Source organism: Puntigrus tetrazona, chromosome 25 (genome assembly GCF_018831695.1).
Source record: "Puntigrus tetrazona isolate hp1 chromosome 25, ASM1883169v1, whole genome shotgun sequence".
NCBI classification, from domain to species: Eukaryota; Metazoa; Chordata; class Actinopteri; order Cypriniformes; family Cyprinidae; genus Puntigrus; species Puntigrus tetrazona.
The window spans coordinates 11,170,840-11,182,701 of NC_056723.1; the positions used below are offsets into that span (position 1 = coordinate 11,170,840).

An 11,862-nucleotide genomic window follows, 5' to 3' on the forward strand; every position below is an offset into this window, starting at 1 on the left:
CGGAATATAGTATTATATTGCTATCCATAGTTTTATTCTCAGCATAAAAAAATAGTTTCAGAACAACTACAATAAAATTCTGAAATGGAAAATAGTTGTACCATGACGAACCTGGTCCTGAGTCAACGTTTGCTCGTATTTCCTCTTCCTTTCTCCACGAATAAACTTTCGCAGCAGAGCAGTGATAAATACTTACATAATTCTCTCAGTATTTATTACTGCTCTGCTACGAAGGTTTATACGCCTTATATAGCCTTTGTTCTGAAAGAAACGTGTGTTTTGTCGATTAATACACATCGTGCTCGTGTGAACATCCCATTAAAGGAAAGCAAGCTCGAGACAGACAATAACCTGAATCGAGGCTGCTCTCTTTTTTGCTGTCTAGTTAGGGCTCCCGGTAGGTTTTGAGTCAGTCCTAGTTGTGTGCATGCATGTCTGCTCTCTTAAACCACAACAACTGAATGCGCTTAGCAGAGCAACATCACTCCTCGCGCATTTAAACGTTCAGGAATCCACCAACCGGCAAGCGAAAACACATTTTGTGCCCATTATCACACACTTCTAGAGTTCAGGTACCACAGAAATCATCCAGAAGAGGACAGGCTGGGTTAGCTAGTGCTTTAGCTAGCGCACAGACTCATGGAGTGCCCTCACCTTAACTCCAGTGTCTCTATATCGGTGGACCCGACCCGGTTCCCCAACGGTTCCCCTTCCTCGTGGTGCTGCTCCGGTGAGTTACACGCGGGTCGTAATTCATTAATAACGAGCGATAATTCGGTCGGTTTCGTGGGGGAGCTAGCTGCGAGCTAGCAGGACCGGCTAAGTGCCTCATTGCTCTCAGCAGCTCGCGCTTGGAGACTTTTTTGTGTGTGTTTTTTTTTACCAATAAACACGAAGAACACACAAACATAACATGATAATGAAATGATAATGTTCAGTGATTGTGCTTGTTTTTTTTTTTAAATATTAAACCCACAAACCAAGCAGTTTAGCATCACACAGCGGCCAAACTTGCTAATTTTGGGGCGAAAGGCGGAAAGCTTATTGTTCTATGAAGGCATTTGAAAGAAATGTTTTAATATAGTAGCGTTAATATCTATCCACTGTCAGCGTTTTCTTCTCGCTTTCGCCTGCTTATTTAACCCTTTCAAAAAGTTGACGGTTTTTTTTCCTTAGTGGCTTTTAATCTTATGTTATTGTGCTCATTTGCTTCATCTTGAACTGATCGTTTAAGATGCAAACCGGTTTACATTAAACGATTAACGTTGATCTTCGTATGCACGCGATATAAAGCGGTTTAGAAAGACAGACCTGAAAACAAGCCGGAAATAATGCAAACATTTTTACAACATTAGTGTGATGTTAATGCGTTCGGGGCCGTGCATGTGCAAGATAGCGCCGAAATACAAAGGATCTGTAACCTTTCCTCTCCTTCTTGAGTTTGGACTCGTTTGAAAGTATTAAAAGCGGCAATTTTAAAAGCGAGCAACGGTGGATGGTAATTATTGGCTTAGTGTGGGACTGGAAAAACGTCCCGGAGAACATTCAAGGAAGCCACTAAAGGTTGGAGAGACCTTTAAAGTCACTCATTAAGTCTCATGGCAACGAACTTGTAGAAAGAAGTGTAGGATCTAGTGCTTGTTTTTGTGTTGTCATCAGAACCTCAATGAAACGCATATCATTTATCTATAAATAAACATGATGTGTAGGTAATAGGTTTATTTGATATGTTTTTATTAGCGTAGATGATATAAAATTGTACTATATGGCCGATATTCAGGCAAATATATAAGCATACCACCACACAAAAGTAGAAAAAAAAAGGTTTTTGAAAAGAGTTTCTTATAATATATGTTATAAATGATTATTACAATATAATATATATATATATATATATATATATATATATATATATATATATATATATAAAAACTGAATTTTCAAGAAAGATTTATTATCATTAAAAAATAAAATAAAAAGCTTAAAAGAACAGCGTTTATCTTAAGTTTACTTGTAAATAAACCCCTGTAACACACTTCGTAAATGTCTTCGCTGTCACATTTGATGAATCCTATTAAATCTGAAACATTTCCTGGTTTTAGGTGTTTTATAGTGAACATAAACAACTAGTAAAATAAGCGTTTATTTACAATTTAACCATTTGGTGTACGTCTTATTTGATGATTTAAAAAAACGACTGCAGGTGACCGGTTATAAATATTTATTGCTTTCGTACCGACATCAAATAAATAGTTTTATAACATTACGAACACATCATGCACCCGTAACTATTAACACACGTGTGTTTTTAACCAGACCAAAGCGCAGATGAACTGACGTGCTAGATTACACCGAACACCCATGAACATTTAGGGTGTCACCCACGGGACATGAGAAATACCCCATATCTCTTGTTTAACACATTTCACACTTATAAAACATCATTAGTACTGTTTAAACCATTGATCAATTTAACGAAAAAACAGAACCACGAACCACCTCCCAATACAATAGAAATGAGTACGGCTTCAGTAAGGCAGATTCTTTGGGCCAATCACACACGGCGTACCTGTTCAGCCGGCTTTGTGCCTCATAACAGCGTGATTTTGTTAGAGCATCGCTTCTTTTGTGTCAAGCGTATTATATAAAGCGTGTTACAATAGCACAGCTTTCTTAATCAGCGCCCGGGCGGTCAGCAGGTACGAGGAGACGGACGGGGTCTATTGACTTTTTCCACATTTGTTGGGTCGCGCACAGACCAGCATTCACGAGAATCGACCGTTCCTTAGCAACGGCTAATTCAGATGCTTGTTGTGCGCTCGGAGGGAAGGTGATCAAGGCAATTAGAACAAAGCGCTCTCTCCCAGCAGGCCACGGCCAGAGATTACATTCGCATAAGGTTAACATGCCACCTTATCTCTGCACATTACAGAGGTCTTCATTATACACTAGGTGTCTTGAGTATGTGGGTCTGGATTCATCTGTAAAATGCTAAATTATGTTTAGATTACAAAAAAAAAAAAACAATTATTTAAAAAAAAAAAAAATTTATACATGACATTAATGTTATAAAGAAGAATATATGGTGTAAAATATTTAGTTATTTATTTTTTATCCCAAGATTACTTGTGATTTCATTATATGTTATGAATGCCAGTTTTTTAAAAATGTAGAAACAGTCAAAAACAAAATCAAAAAAAGCACAAATAATAATAATGTTGTAGCCTATTGTAACATTTTACACCCAGCCTGAGTAATTTACTAATAATTTAATAATAAATGATTGTTGTCACATGTTCCACATTTGTCAGGTTGTGCATATATATATATATATATATATATATATATATATATATATATATATATATATTATATATATATATATATTAGCCTATATATTTATCAATTTGTAAGGCCAATAGCCCAAGATTTAAAATGGTGTTTATTAAAATTGTTTTATGCATCTGTAAAATGCCAATCATGTCATGAATGTTACTCTTATGCTGTATATTTTGATATTTTGCAGTTTGCCGGTCAAACAAAAGCCCATGGGTTTGCCTGACGTGTTTGAACGTGCACTGTGGAAGGTGAGTGCTTGAATCGATATTTTTAGTCGGTGTGGTTATGTTTGTTATTTTCTGCAAGACGTTTTCTTGAAAAAAATCCATATTATTCCCTTCGCTCAGCTCAGTTATTTCGCCAACACTTAGTGTCCTATGAATATTAGCTTTACATTAATTACGCAGCTTTACACGTTGCATTACATTTTTTTCACGTGTTGCATGTTGCCATGATGTTTGTGTGTATACAAAACTACTACTATAGTACCTCAACACACACACACACATTAAAAATTGCAGAAATAGGCAGAAACGTGATGCCTGGAAAATGTAAGTTTCAAGATATTTGGCTCACCAAAGAAGATTACAAAGAATGGCTTGCCAGAGATGAAAACTGTACAGTGTATCTTACAAGGAAACAATGCATACTTGCTCTCACTTGAAATGTGTCCCCAGGGTTCAGAATAAATTGCTTAACAAATTAAATCTTACATTATATGCATGTAAACTAATGTGTGATTTAATATTTAATTTGTTAAATATTCCTTGAATTTGATTTGAGGGTCTTGGACCTGGAAAGTCCTTGAAATCTCCTTTGATTTGAAGCTAACCACTGGGAACCCTGTATATATGGCTTAAAGTTAATATTACATTTAAATCTTAAAATCTTTAAGCTGTGTAAAAGTACTAAAACATACAAAATATTTTTAAAAAATCAGTTACAATTAAATACTTTTTAATGAATAAAATATTAAATTCTCTCCGTTTCCTGTGGCAGGTATGTAAACGGACATGCAAAAAAGCATTTCGAGGAGATTCAGGCACCAGGAGGCAGTCAAAGGAAGCCAGAGCGAGAAAAGTCGGGCGAGAAGAGCCAGCAGCACTCTTTGTGTATGGACTGTAACAGTTATAGCACGTTCTGGTGGGTTTCTTCTCATTTCTTCCCAGAAATATTTTTCCATAGACAGCTGTAAGATGAGTGCCTTCAAAGAACGGTCCATACAGTATTTCGGTGAACGGTTATGTGTTAATCTGTCATGTTTTTCCCTGTAGTTACAGATGTGATGAATTTGTGGTGAACGACACAAAACTAGGGCATGTGCAGAGGGTCAGAGAACATCTGCAGAGTTTGGAAAAGTACGTCTGGTGCTGGTCGATGTGCATCTATCCATTCATCAATCATCGTCCACCACATACATTGATTATATTATTGTTTTTGAATGGATTTTTTTTCTCTCTTTTCAGCTCCGTGTCTAACACCGACAGACAGAGGAAGAGAAAACTGTCAGACAGTTCCTCTCCTGACAGCAAGCTGAAGAAAGACAGCGTACGTTTAATCAGATTTCAGATAAGCGTGTAAAAGACTCCGGTGTGTCAAGATACGGTTCGGAAAAACTACGTCCATCCACGTATTTAATCGTTAGTAATTACTGGAAGGTCAAAACAGATGACTCAGGTTTTATCATTTATATACACAGATAATTTTTACATCTATATATATATATATATATATATATATATATATATATATATATAGATGTTAAAATGATCTGTCTATCTGTATAGAGATAAACTTTAGTATTAAATATTGACACATTCAGTATAAGTTACAGTTGCAGTATAAGGTGACAAGACTGTAAGGAAATACCCAGATTTTTGTAAATTTAATTAGCGGAGTATATGTGCTTTAATTACAATTTTGTATGCATCACTTGTCAAATGTGTGCTGGATCCATAATTTCCTTTAATGTCACAGGATGGCACCATAGCGCAGTGTGCCACGGGCCTCCGAAACCTGGGCAACACCTGCTTCATGAACGCCATTCTCCAGTCCCTGAGGTAAGAGCGATCCTCACGAGCCGAGCCAAGGGCAGCCGGCGATGCGTAGCCTGGCAGGGTGTGGGTGGCCCGGCTGGTGGAGGCTCAGAGCCTCCCTGCACTGTGCCGGAGCCTCTGCTATGTGCTGGCAGGTAACGGCGCCTCTGTGGCCTGTGAGCTGGCTGGAGGAGAGCTTGGTGGGCAGCCAGGGAACGGATTAGGCCGTCTGCCTGCTCACCGCAGCCAACCTTACTCTAACCGGGCTGATGGCTAAACCGCGGCGAGCAGCTTGTGCCAAATATCGCATAAACCGCTCAGCCTGCATTATCACGAACTACTGGGGGAAAGATTAATTTCACTGAAGTTGCACTACCGTTCAAACATTTGCCGGCAGAAGGATTAAACAAAATGAAATTATTTTTTCAGCTAGGATGAATTAATTAAAGTAATAGCAAGTCAAAGAAATGTTTGTTTAGGTAAATAATGCAATTGCTAATTTGTGTTATATTAGCAATGCATTAAAGCACGCTAGCACCATGTTTTAACATGCTAGCAATGTTGTTTATAATGGCAGAAACATGCTAGCAAAGAAAAAGAATGGCATCAACATAATAAACATGTTAGCAGTGTGCTAAATCATGTTAGAAACATTCTAGCACGTTCTAGTATGTTAACATGTTAACAAATGATTACGCACGATCATTTAATATTCTTGTAAAATGTTAACAGTTTGCTAAATCATGCTAGTAGCATGTTAGCAATGTTAGTAACATTCTTACCATTTTACTAATGTTAGCGTAAAACATTAGCAAATTAGTATGTTGTTAGTGTTAACAAAATGCTAAATCATGATAGCAACATGTAAAAAAGGCTAGAAACATGCTAGCAACACGTTAATCAAGCTAGAAATGTTACATACTAAAATAATGAAACATACTAAAACAAGCTAGCCTTATGTAAAATCATGTTAGTTATATGTTAAATCGTGCTAGCAAGATGCTAAAAAGTGTTCGCAACAATCTATTGACTTTGACTACCAAAATTCTTCAAACTGTAAGTGTTTCTCAGTCATTTAAAACTTTCTTACAAGGCTTTACAAGCCAACAACAAGTTCATCATCAAACTGCACTATAATTTTAACGAATCTTTCATGTTATCAGTTTTCAAGGCCTGAATAAAACACTAAATCTACCTCTGCGCACTTTTACTGGCTATGATCCATGGAAAAAGCTTTGGCAATGTTACCACGGTATTCTGGCGTACTGCGGATGTTTAATTCGCGTCTGGAAAGTAATAACAAACGGCCGTAACTCAGAAGGATCTTGAGTCATGTGTAAGACAGCTCTGTTTGGTCAAACGCTGGTTTTTGTTTCCTCTCTCCAGTAACATCCAGGTGTTCAGCTGTTATTTCAAGGAGCTGCCCTCAGTGGCCTTACGAAGCGGGAAAACGGCAGGAAGGAGAATGTACCACACCAGAAGTCAGGGGGACAGCAGTGTGTAAGGTCCTCTCCACTGAATGGCAAAAAGGGTGGGGTGGGGGTGAAAATATTGAATATCTTTCATAATGGAAGCCCTTACAGTATATCATATACAATACCATACTGCTCTAAATGTTTATGAAATGGCTGTAGTCTTTGTTCCGTAAAGAATTTATATTCCTTGACAAACATCTACTGTGGAAATAATAAAATATTAAATAAAAAAATGTACTTAAAATATACTTATATTAACTATTTTAATTAACTTTTTATGTGAGTTATATGTAATTATTTGGTAAATTACTAGCATGATAAAGCCTTAAAAGATTGTCGACGCAAGCCATGTTTACCCTTACTACAACCCATATTTAATAGTCTGAGACTTTTTGTTGTTCTGACCTTGTTTTGTAGTTTGTTTATGGTTTTTGAGGATGAGGGAAGCTTGTTGTTTTTGTTATCTAAACACAAAATGCCGTGCTGTTTGGTTTAAGCATGGTTTTTTAAGAACAGAGCGGATCTATCAGTTTATAAGCGCTGTCCTGGAGTCCCTGTGATGGTCATTAAGAGACCTCTATTCCTCTGCTCTGCTGTGCAGGTCTCTGGTCGAGGAGTTCAGGAAAACACTCTGTTCACTTTGGCAGGGGAGTCAGACCGCCTTTAGCCCAGATGCTCTCTTTTATGTCATCTGGAAAATCATGCCAAGTTTCAGGTATCATAAAAATCACACAGTTAAACAATGTGTCGCCGTTTTGCCTTGGATTTGTTGAATTTATTTCATTATTTATGCACTTATTTTTTTTTTCATATGTATGTTATTTATTTATTTTTTATTAGAGATAAGTGGCTGATGGATGAATAGACTTCAGACTGTCTGAGTTAAAGATGCATGTGAAAACACACCTAAGAACACATGCAATAGAATTTAACCCAAGTAATATTCTAATTAGAAATAAATAATTGGAAAATTAATACATTTAAAGAAGAAATTTGACCTTGACTTAAAAAAATATAAACCGAAAATAAACAGATTTATACTTTAGATAGGAGCTTCATGATGAAGTCAACTATTTCAAGTTAACTACTATATTACTATATTATTCAATCAGTAAAAAATAATGCAAATTTTGCCACAGTTTTGAAAGTGCCTGTTCTAGGGAAGGGGGTTTCCCAATACATTTTTCAAAACTGAGATTTATACATTACCTGAAAGCTGAATAAATGAGCTTTCCATTGATGTATGTAGGATTGGACAATATCTGGCTGAGATACAAGTATTTGATTTTCTTTTAAGGGTGCAAAAAAAAAAAAAATCTAAATACAGAAAAAATTGCTTTTAAAGTTGTCCAAATGAAGTTCTTATCAATGCATATTAGTAATCAAACATTAAGTTTTGATACATTCATGGTAGGAAATCTACAAAATATCTTGATTGAACATGATCTTTACTTGATATCATAATGAAGGCATAACAGAAAAATCTATAATTTTGACCCATGCAATGTATTTTTGGCTATTGCTACAAATATCCCCCAGCGAATTAAGACATACAGTGTAGATCTAGATATCAAAACTTTTTTTCCCTTGAAGTAATGTGCTGATGAATCATTCAGAATAATCTTTTCAGCAAGAAGTACATTTTGACTTGACTCTCTGGTGCATTTCACAGGGGTTACCAGCAACAGGATGCTCACGAGTTCCTGCGCTACCTTCTGGATCACCTCCACCGAGAGATGCAGGGCAGCAAGAACGGGTCGCCCAGTCCCACCCTGTCCCCGGACGGAGCCAAACACGCCTCCGAGAGCAACTGCTGCATGTACGAACATATATTCATTCGATCCTCGACAAAACGTACACCATTCAATGAGCAAGCAACCCTTCAAACACATTTTTCATTTTAATATTAAAAAAAGCACACTTGTCTTCAGTGAACTACACAGATGGCTCGGGGCAAGTTTCTAATTCGAGGTAGGTCTATCTCAGCAGGCCACCCCTTGTTCCATATCTTCCCTGCTAGTTTAGTGAATACGTGGGCAGCAGCGATAAAGATAACTCTTTACACCACGCAGAGGGAAGTCTTTTTCGTACACAGACACGGCTGTTCCCACATTTGCCTGCTGCTAGAGCCAGAGCCACCCTGTTGTGTTTGTATTAATAGCTGCAGACAAGTGAGGAAGCCCTCGGCCAAGAGCTGGATTTGCTGGGGTTATTGAAAAGGAAGTGCAGTGTTGTGGCGTGCTCAGTGGATTGTGCTCAACAAAATGGCAGGTTAATCCTGCTGCGAATAGACGGACTAGTTGTGCTTTCAGACGAACGCTCTCGGGATCGGACTGTGTGCGTTTACTTAATAATGTAGAGTGGATTTATTTATTTTTTTCCAGAAATGGGACCTCCACTATCGTTACGTCCGTGTTTGGTGGCGTCCTGCAGAACGAGGTTTACTGCTTGATATGTGGCACCGAGTCTCGAAAATTTGATCCATTCCTAGGTGAGCCGTCGATTCGATCTATAAAAGATTTGTAGGCCTCTGTCGCCATGGTTACAATAAATCTCGCTCTCCTCCAGATCTCTCATTGGACATTCCCAGCCAGTTTCGAATCAAGACCGCAAAAGACCAAGAGCCGGGGCCAACATGCACTTTAAATGGTGAGAGTTATTATTTCATGGCTGCATTCGCCGCCAAATTTGTTAACTTGAGGTCATTTGAGTCCGAAATTGTTGCACGTTAAATAACAAATACAACCTAAATGTGTGTCAATCTTACTGCCTCCAAAACGTTCGTTCGTCATTTTTTTTGATCATGTTTGTTTTCTGCCAAGCATTTTGATAGGAAAGTAGGATTAATATGAATTCCCCCATTTTTAAAAAAAAAAATCGCATACGCAAATTTTGGACTCTGCGTAAACCCAGTCTGCGTAAACCAAAAGTTTGCAACCGTTTTTTTTCTTCTCCGTATTATGACGTACTTCCAAGAGAAACAGCATATCAAATAAGGAAAACAGAGGGTGTGGCTTGTTTTTTCAACTGCGCATTGATTGGACGAAAAGTAGGTGTTTCATTCAGAAATGAACCCTGGTGGTTGAAGGGGTGTGGTTACTGATGTCATCGGAGAAGACCAGTCGTTTTGGGGAGGAGCATTTTCAGATTTGGATTAAAGATTACGAACTCAAACAGTTTTTTTTGTGTGTGGATTGACTTCATGGATGAATTGTTCAATTCCAGTGTCACGCAGACTTTAAGTCAGTATGTGTCTCTCAGATTGCCTTCGGAGTTTCACAGACCTTGAGGAACTGGATGAAACAGAGCTCTACATGTGTCACAAGTGCAAAAAGCGACAAAAGTCCACCAAGAAATTCTGGATCCAGAAACTGCCCAAGGTAACGGAAGTGTAGAAATATCAGATTTTTAAATAGGAGGCGTTTTATGTCATTTTTTTAATGGTTGTACCTTGTGTAATCCGTGCCTAGGTGCTTTGTTTGCATCTGAAGAGGTTTCATTGGACGGCGTTTCTGAGGAATAAGATTGACACCTATGTAGAGTTTCCAATGCGTGGCCTTGACATGAAAAGCTACTTGCTAGAGGTGAGGAAACCATTTGTCTAATAATCATAGATTTGTTGTTGTAAGTTGTATGTAAATTTTTAATGTTTTTATTTTACATAAATTAACTATAGTATTTTAATAGTCTTTTTTATATAATAGTACAGTGTTTTATTTATATATATATAAAGTGTATAAACATATGTATATTAATTCATGTTAATTTTCAGTTTAATCATATTATATGGTATTGTGTTTAATATAATATTGATTTCATATTATGCAATTCTGCTCAGCCTGAAAACAGCTTACCAGAGAGATGTCTGTATGATCTCGCTGCAGTAGTGGTGCATCACGGGTCTGGGTAAGCAAATGCTTGTTCTGTTAACAACAGTATAAGAGCGTTTCTCACTTCCCACAGCTGTAACAGAGCATCATTACAGCACTCATCTCGCTCGCCGGAGTCGGGTGTCTTCGTCCCCCACTAGGGGGCGACGTTATATCAGCAGCTCTGCCGATCCGTAGAGATAATCAGAGCTCTGTCCTCTCCACAGCATCGGCTCGGGACATTACACGGCCTACGGGCTTCACGAGGGCCGCTGGTACCACTTCAACGACAGCACGGTGACTCTGGTCAGCGACGAGGCTGTGCTCAAAGCCAAGGCCTACATTCTGTTCTACACCGAGCACAGCGACCAAGAGAGTCCGGCCAAGCTTTAAGACTTCCTCCAGAACACTCATCGGACCTTCACGCGCGTGCCGTCATCCGTCTCTTCGTCTCACGCTATCCCGTTCTGATTTGTTGCGTCACACAACCTCAGTACAAACCGAATTGCTGCTTGCGTTTCGTCTTTTTTGTTCAATAGACTGTCCCAGTTTTTCGTCTTCATACAGCAGCGGTGCGAAATGAGATTCCAAAGGCAATTCTTCAGGGGAATTTTTTTTTTGTCTGCCGAATGAACTCAAACTGACTGTAGAAACAAAACGCTTTACAATTGATTTTTTTCTCTCTCTTCCTCTCCTCACGGAGCGTTTTCCGTCGTCTGAAATGATGACAGCTGTCACGTTTCTGTGTCAGACGCTGACGCCAACGATCTGCTCGCTGCTCCAGGAAAAACCATTTCTGTTCGGCTCGGAAATCCGTTCTCGTCTCCTGAGCCCGCTGTTCGTTGAACTAGTTTGATGTGGAGGCGTTTCCGAAATAAAACTTGAAATGTTTGATTTTTACGTGACACAACATGATGTCGTCTGTATCACGAAGCAAGTAGTTGAGTCCGATCACCTCACTAATGTGAAAAAGACTTTTGAAGGGTCCAGTAGCTCACGTGTCTCGTTTCCTTTACGCTTGAAAGTGTTTGACCAGATGTACACCGTCTGTCCTTTTACAATTAAAGGGATGCAGATTGTGCAAAAGTTGGTTTGTGCGTTCATTTTATTCTCTAAATGAAAACGGGAGCAATAAAACATTGC

At 38.3% G+C, this 11,862-nt stretch overlaps 1 protein-coding gene across 1 annotated transcript; it reads left to right on the forward strand.

The window, feature by feature from the left end:
- Positions 1-372: 372 nt before the first annotated feature.
- usp3 (ubiquitin specific peptidase 3) lies at positions 373-11,805 on the forward strand. Its single transcript, XM_043228292.1, has 15 exons — positions 373-730; positions 3,527-3,587; positions 4,339-4,482; positions 4,614-4,697; positions 4,806-4,887; positions 5,317-5,399; positions 6,762-6,875; positions 7,452-7,565; positions 8,523-8,669; positions 9,235-9,341; positions 9,419-9,499; positions 10,112-10,230; positions 10,321-10,434; positions 10,689-10,756; positions 10,947-11,805. The coding sequence occupies exons 1-15, from the start codon at positions 640-642 to the stop codon at positions 11,110-11,112; spliced, it is 1,575 nt and encodes a 524-aa protein (XP_043084227.1). The 5' UTR covers positions 373-639; the 3' UTR covers positions 11,113-11,805.
- The last annotated feature ends 57 nt before the right edge of the window (positions 11,806-11,862 follow it).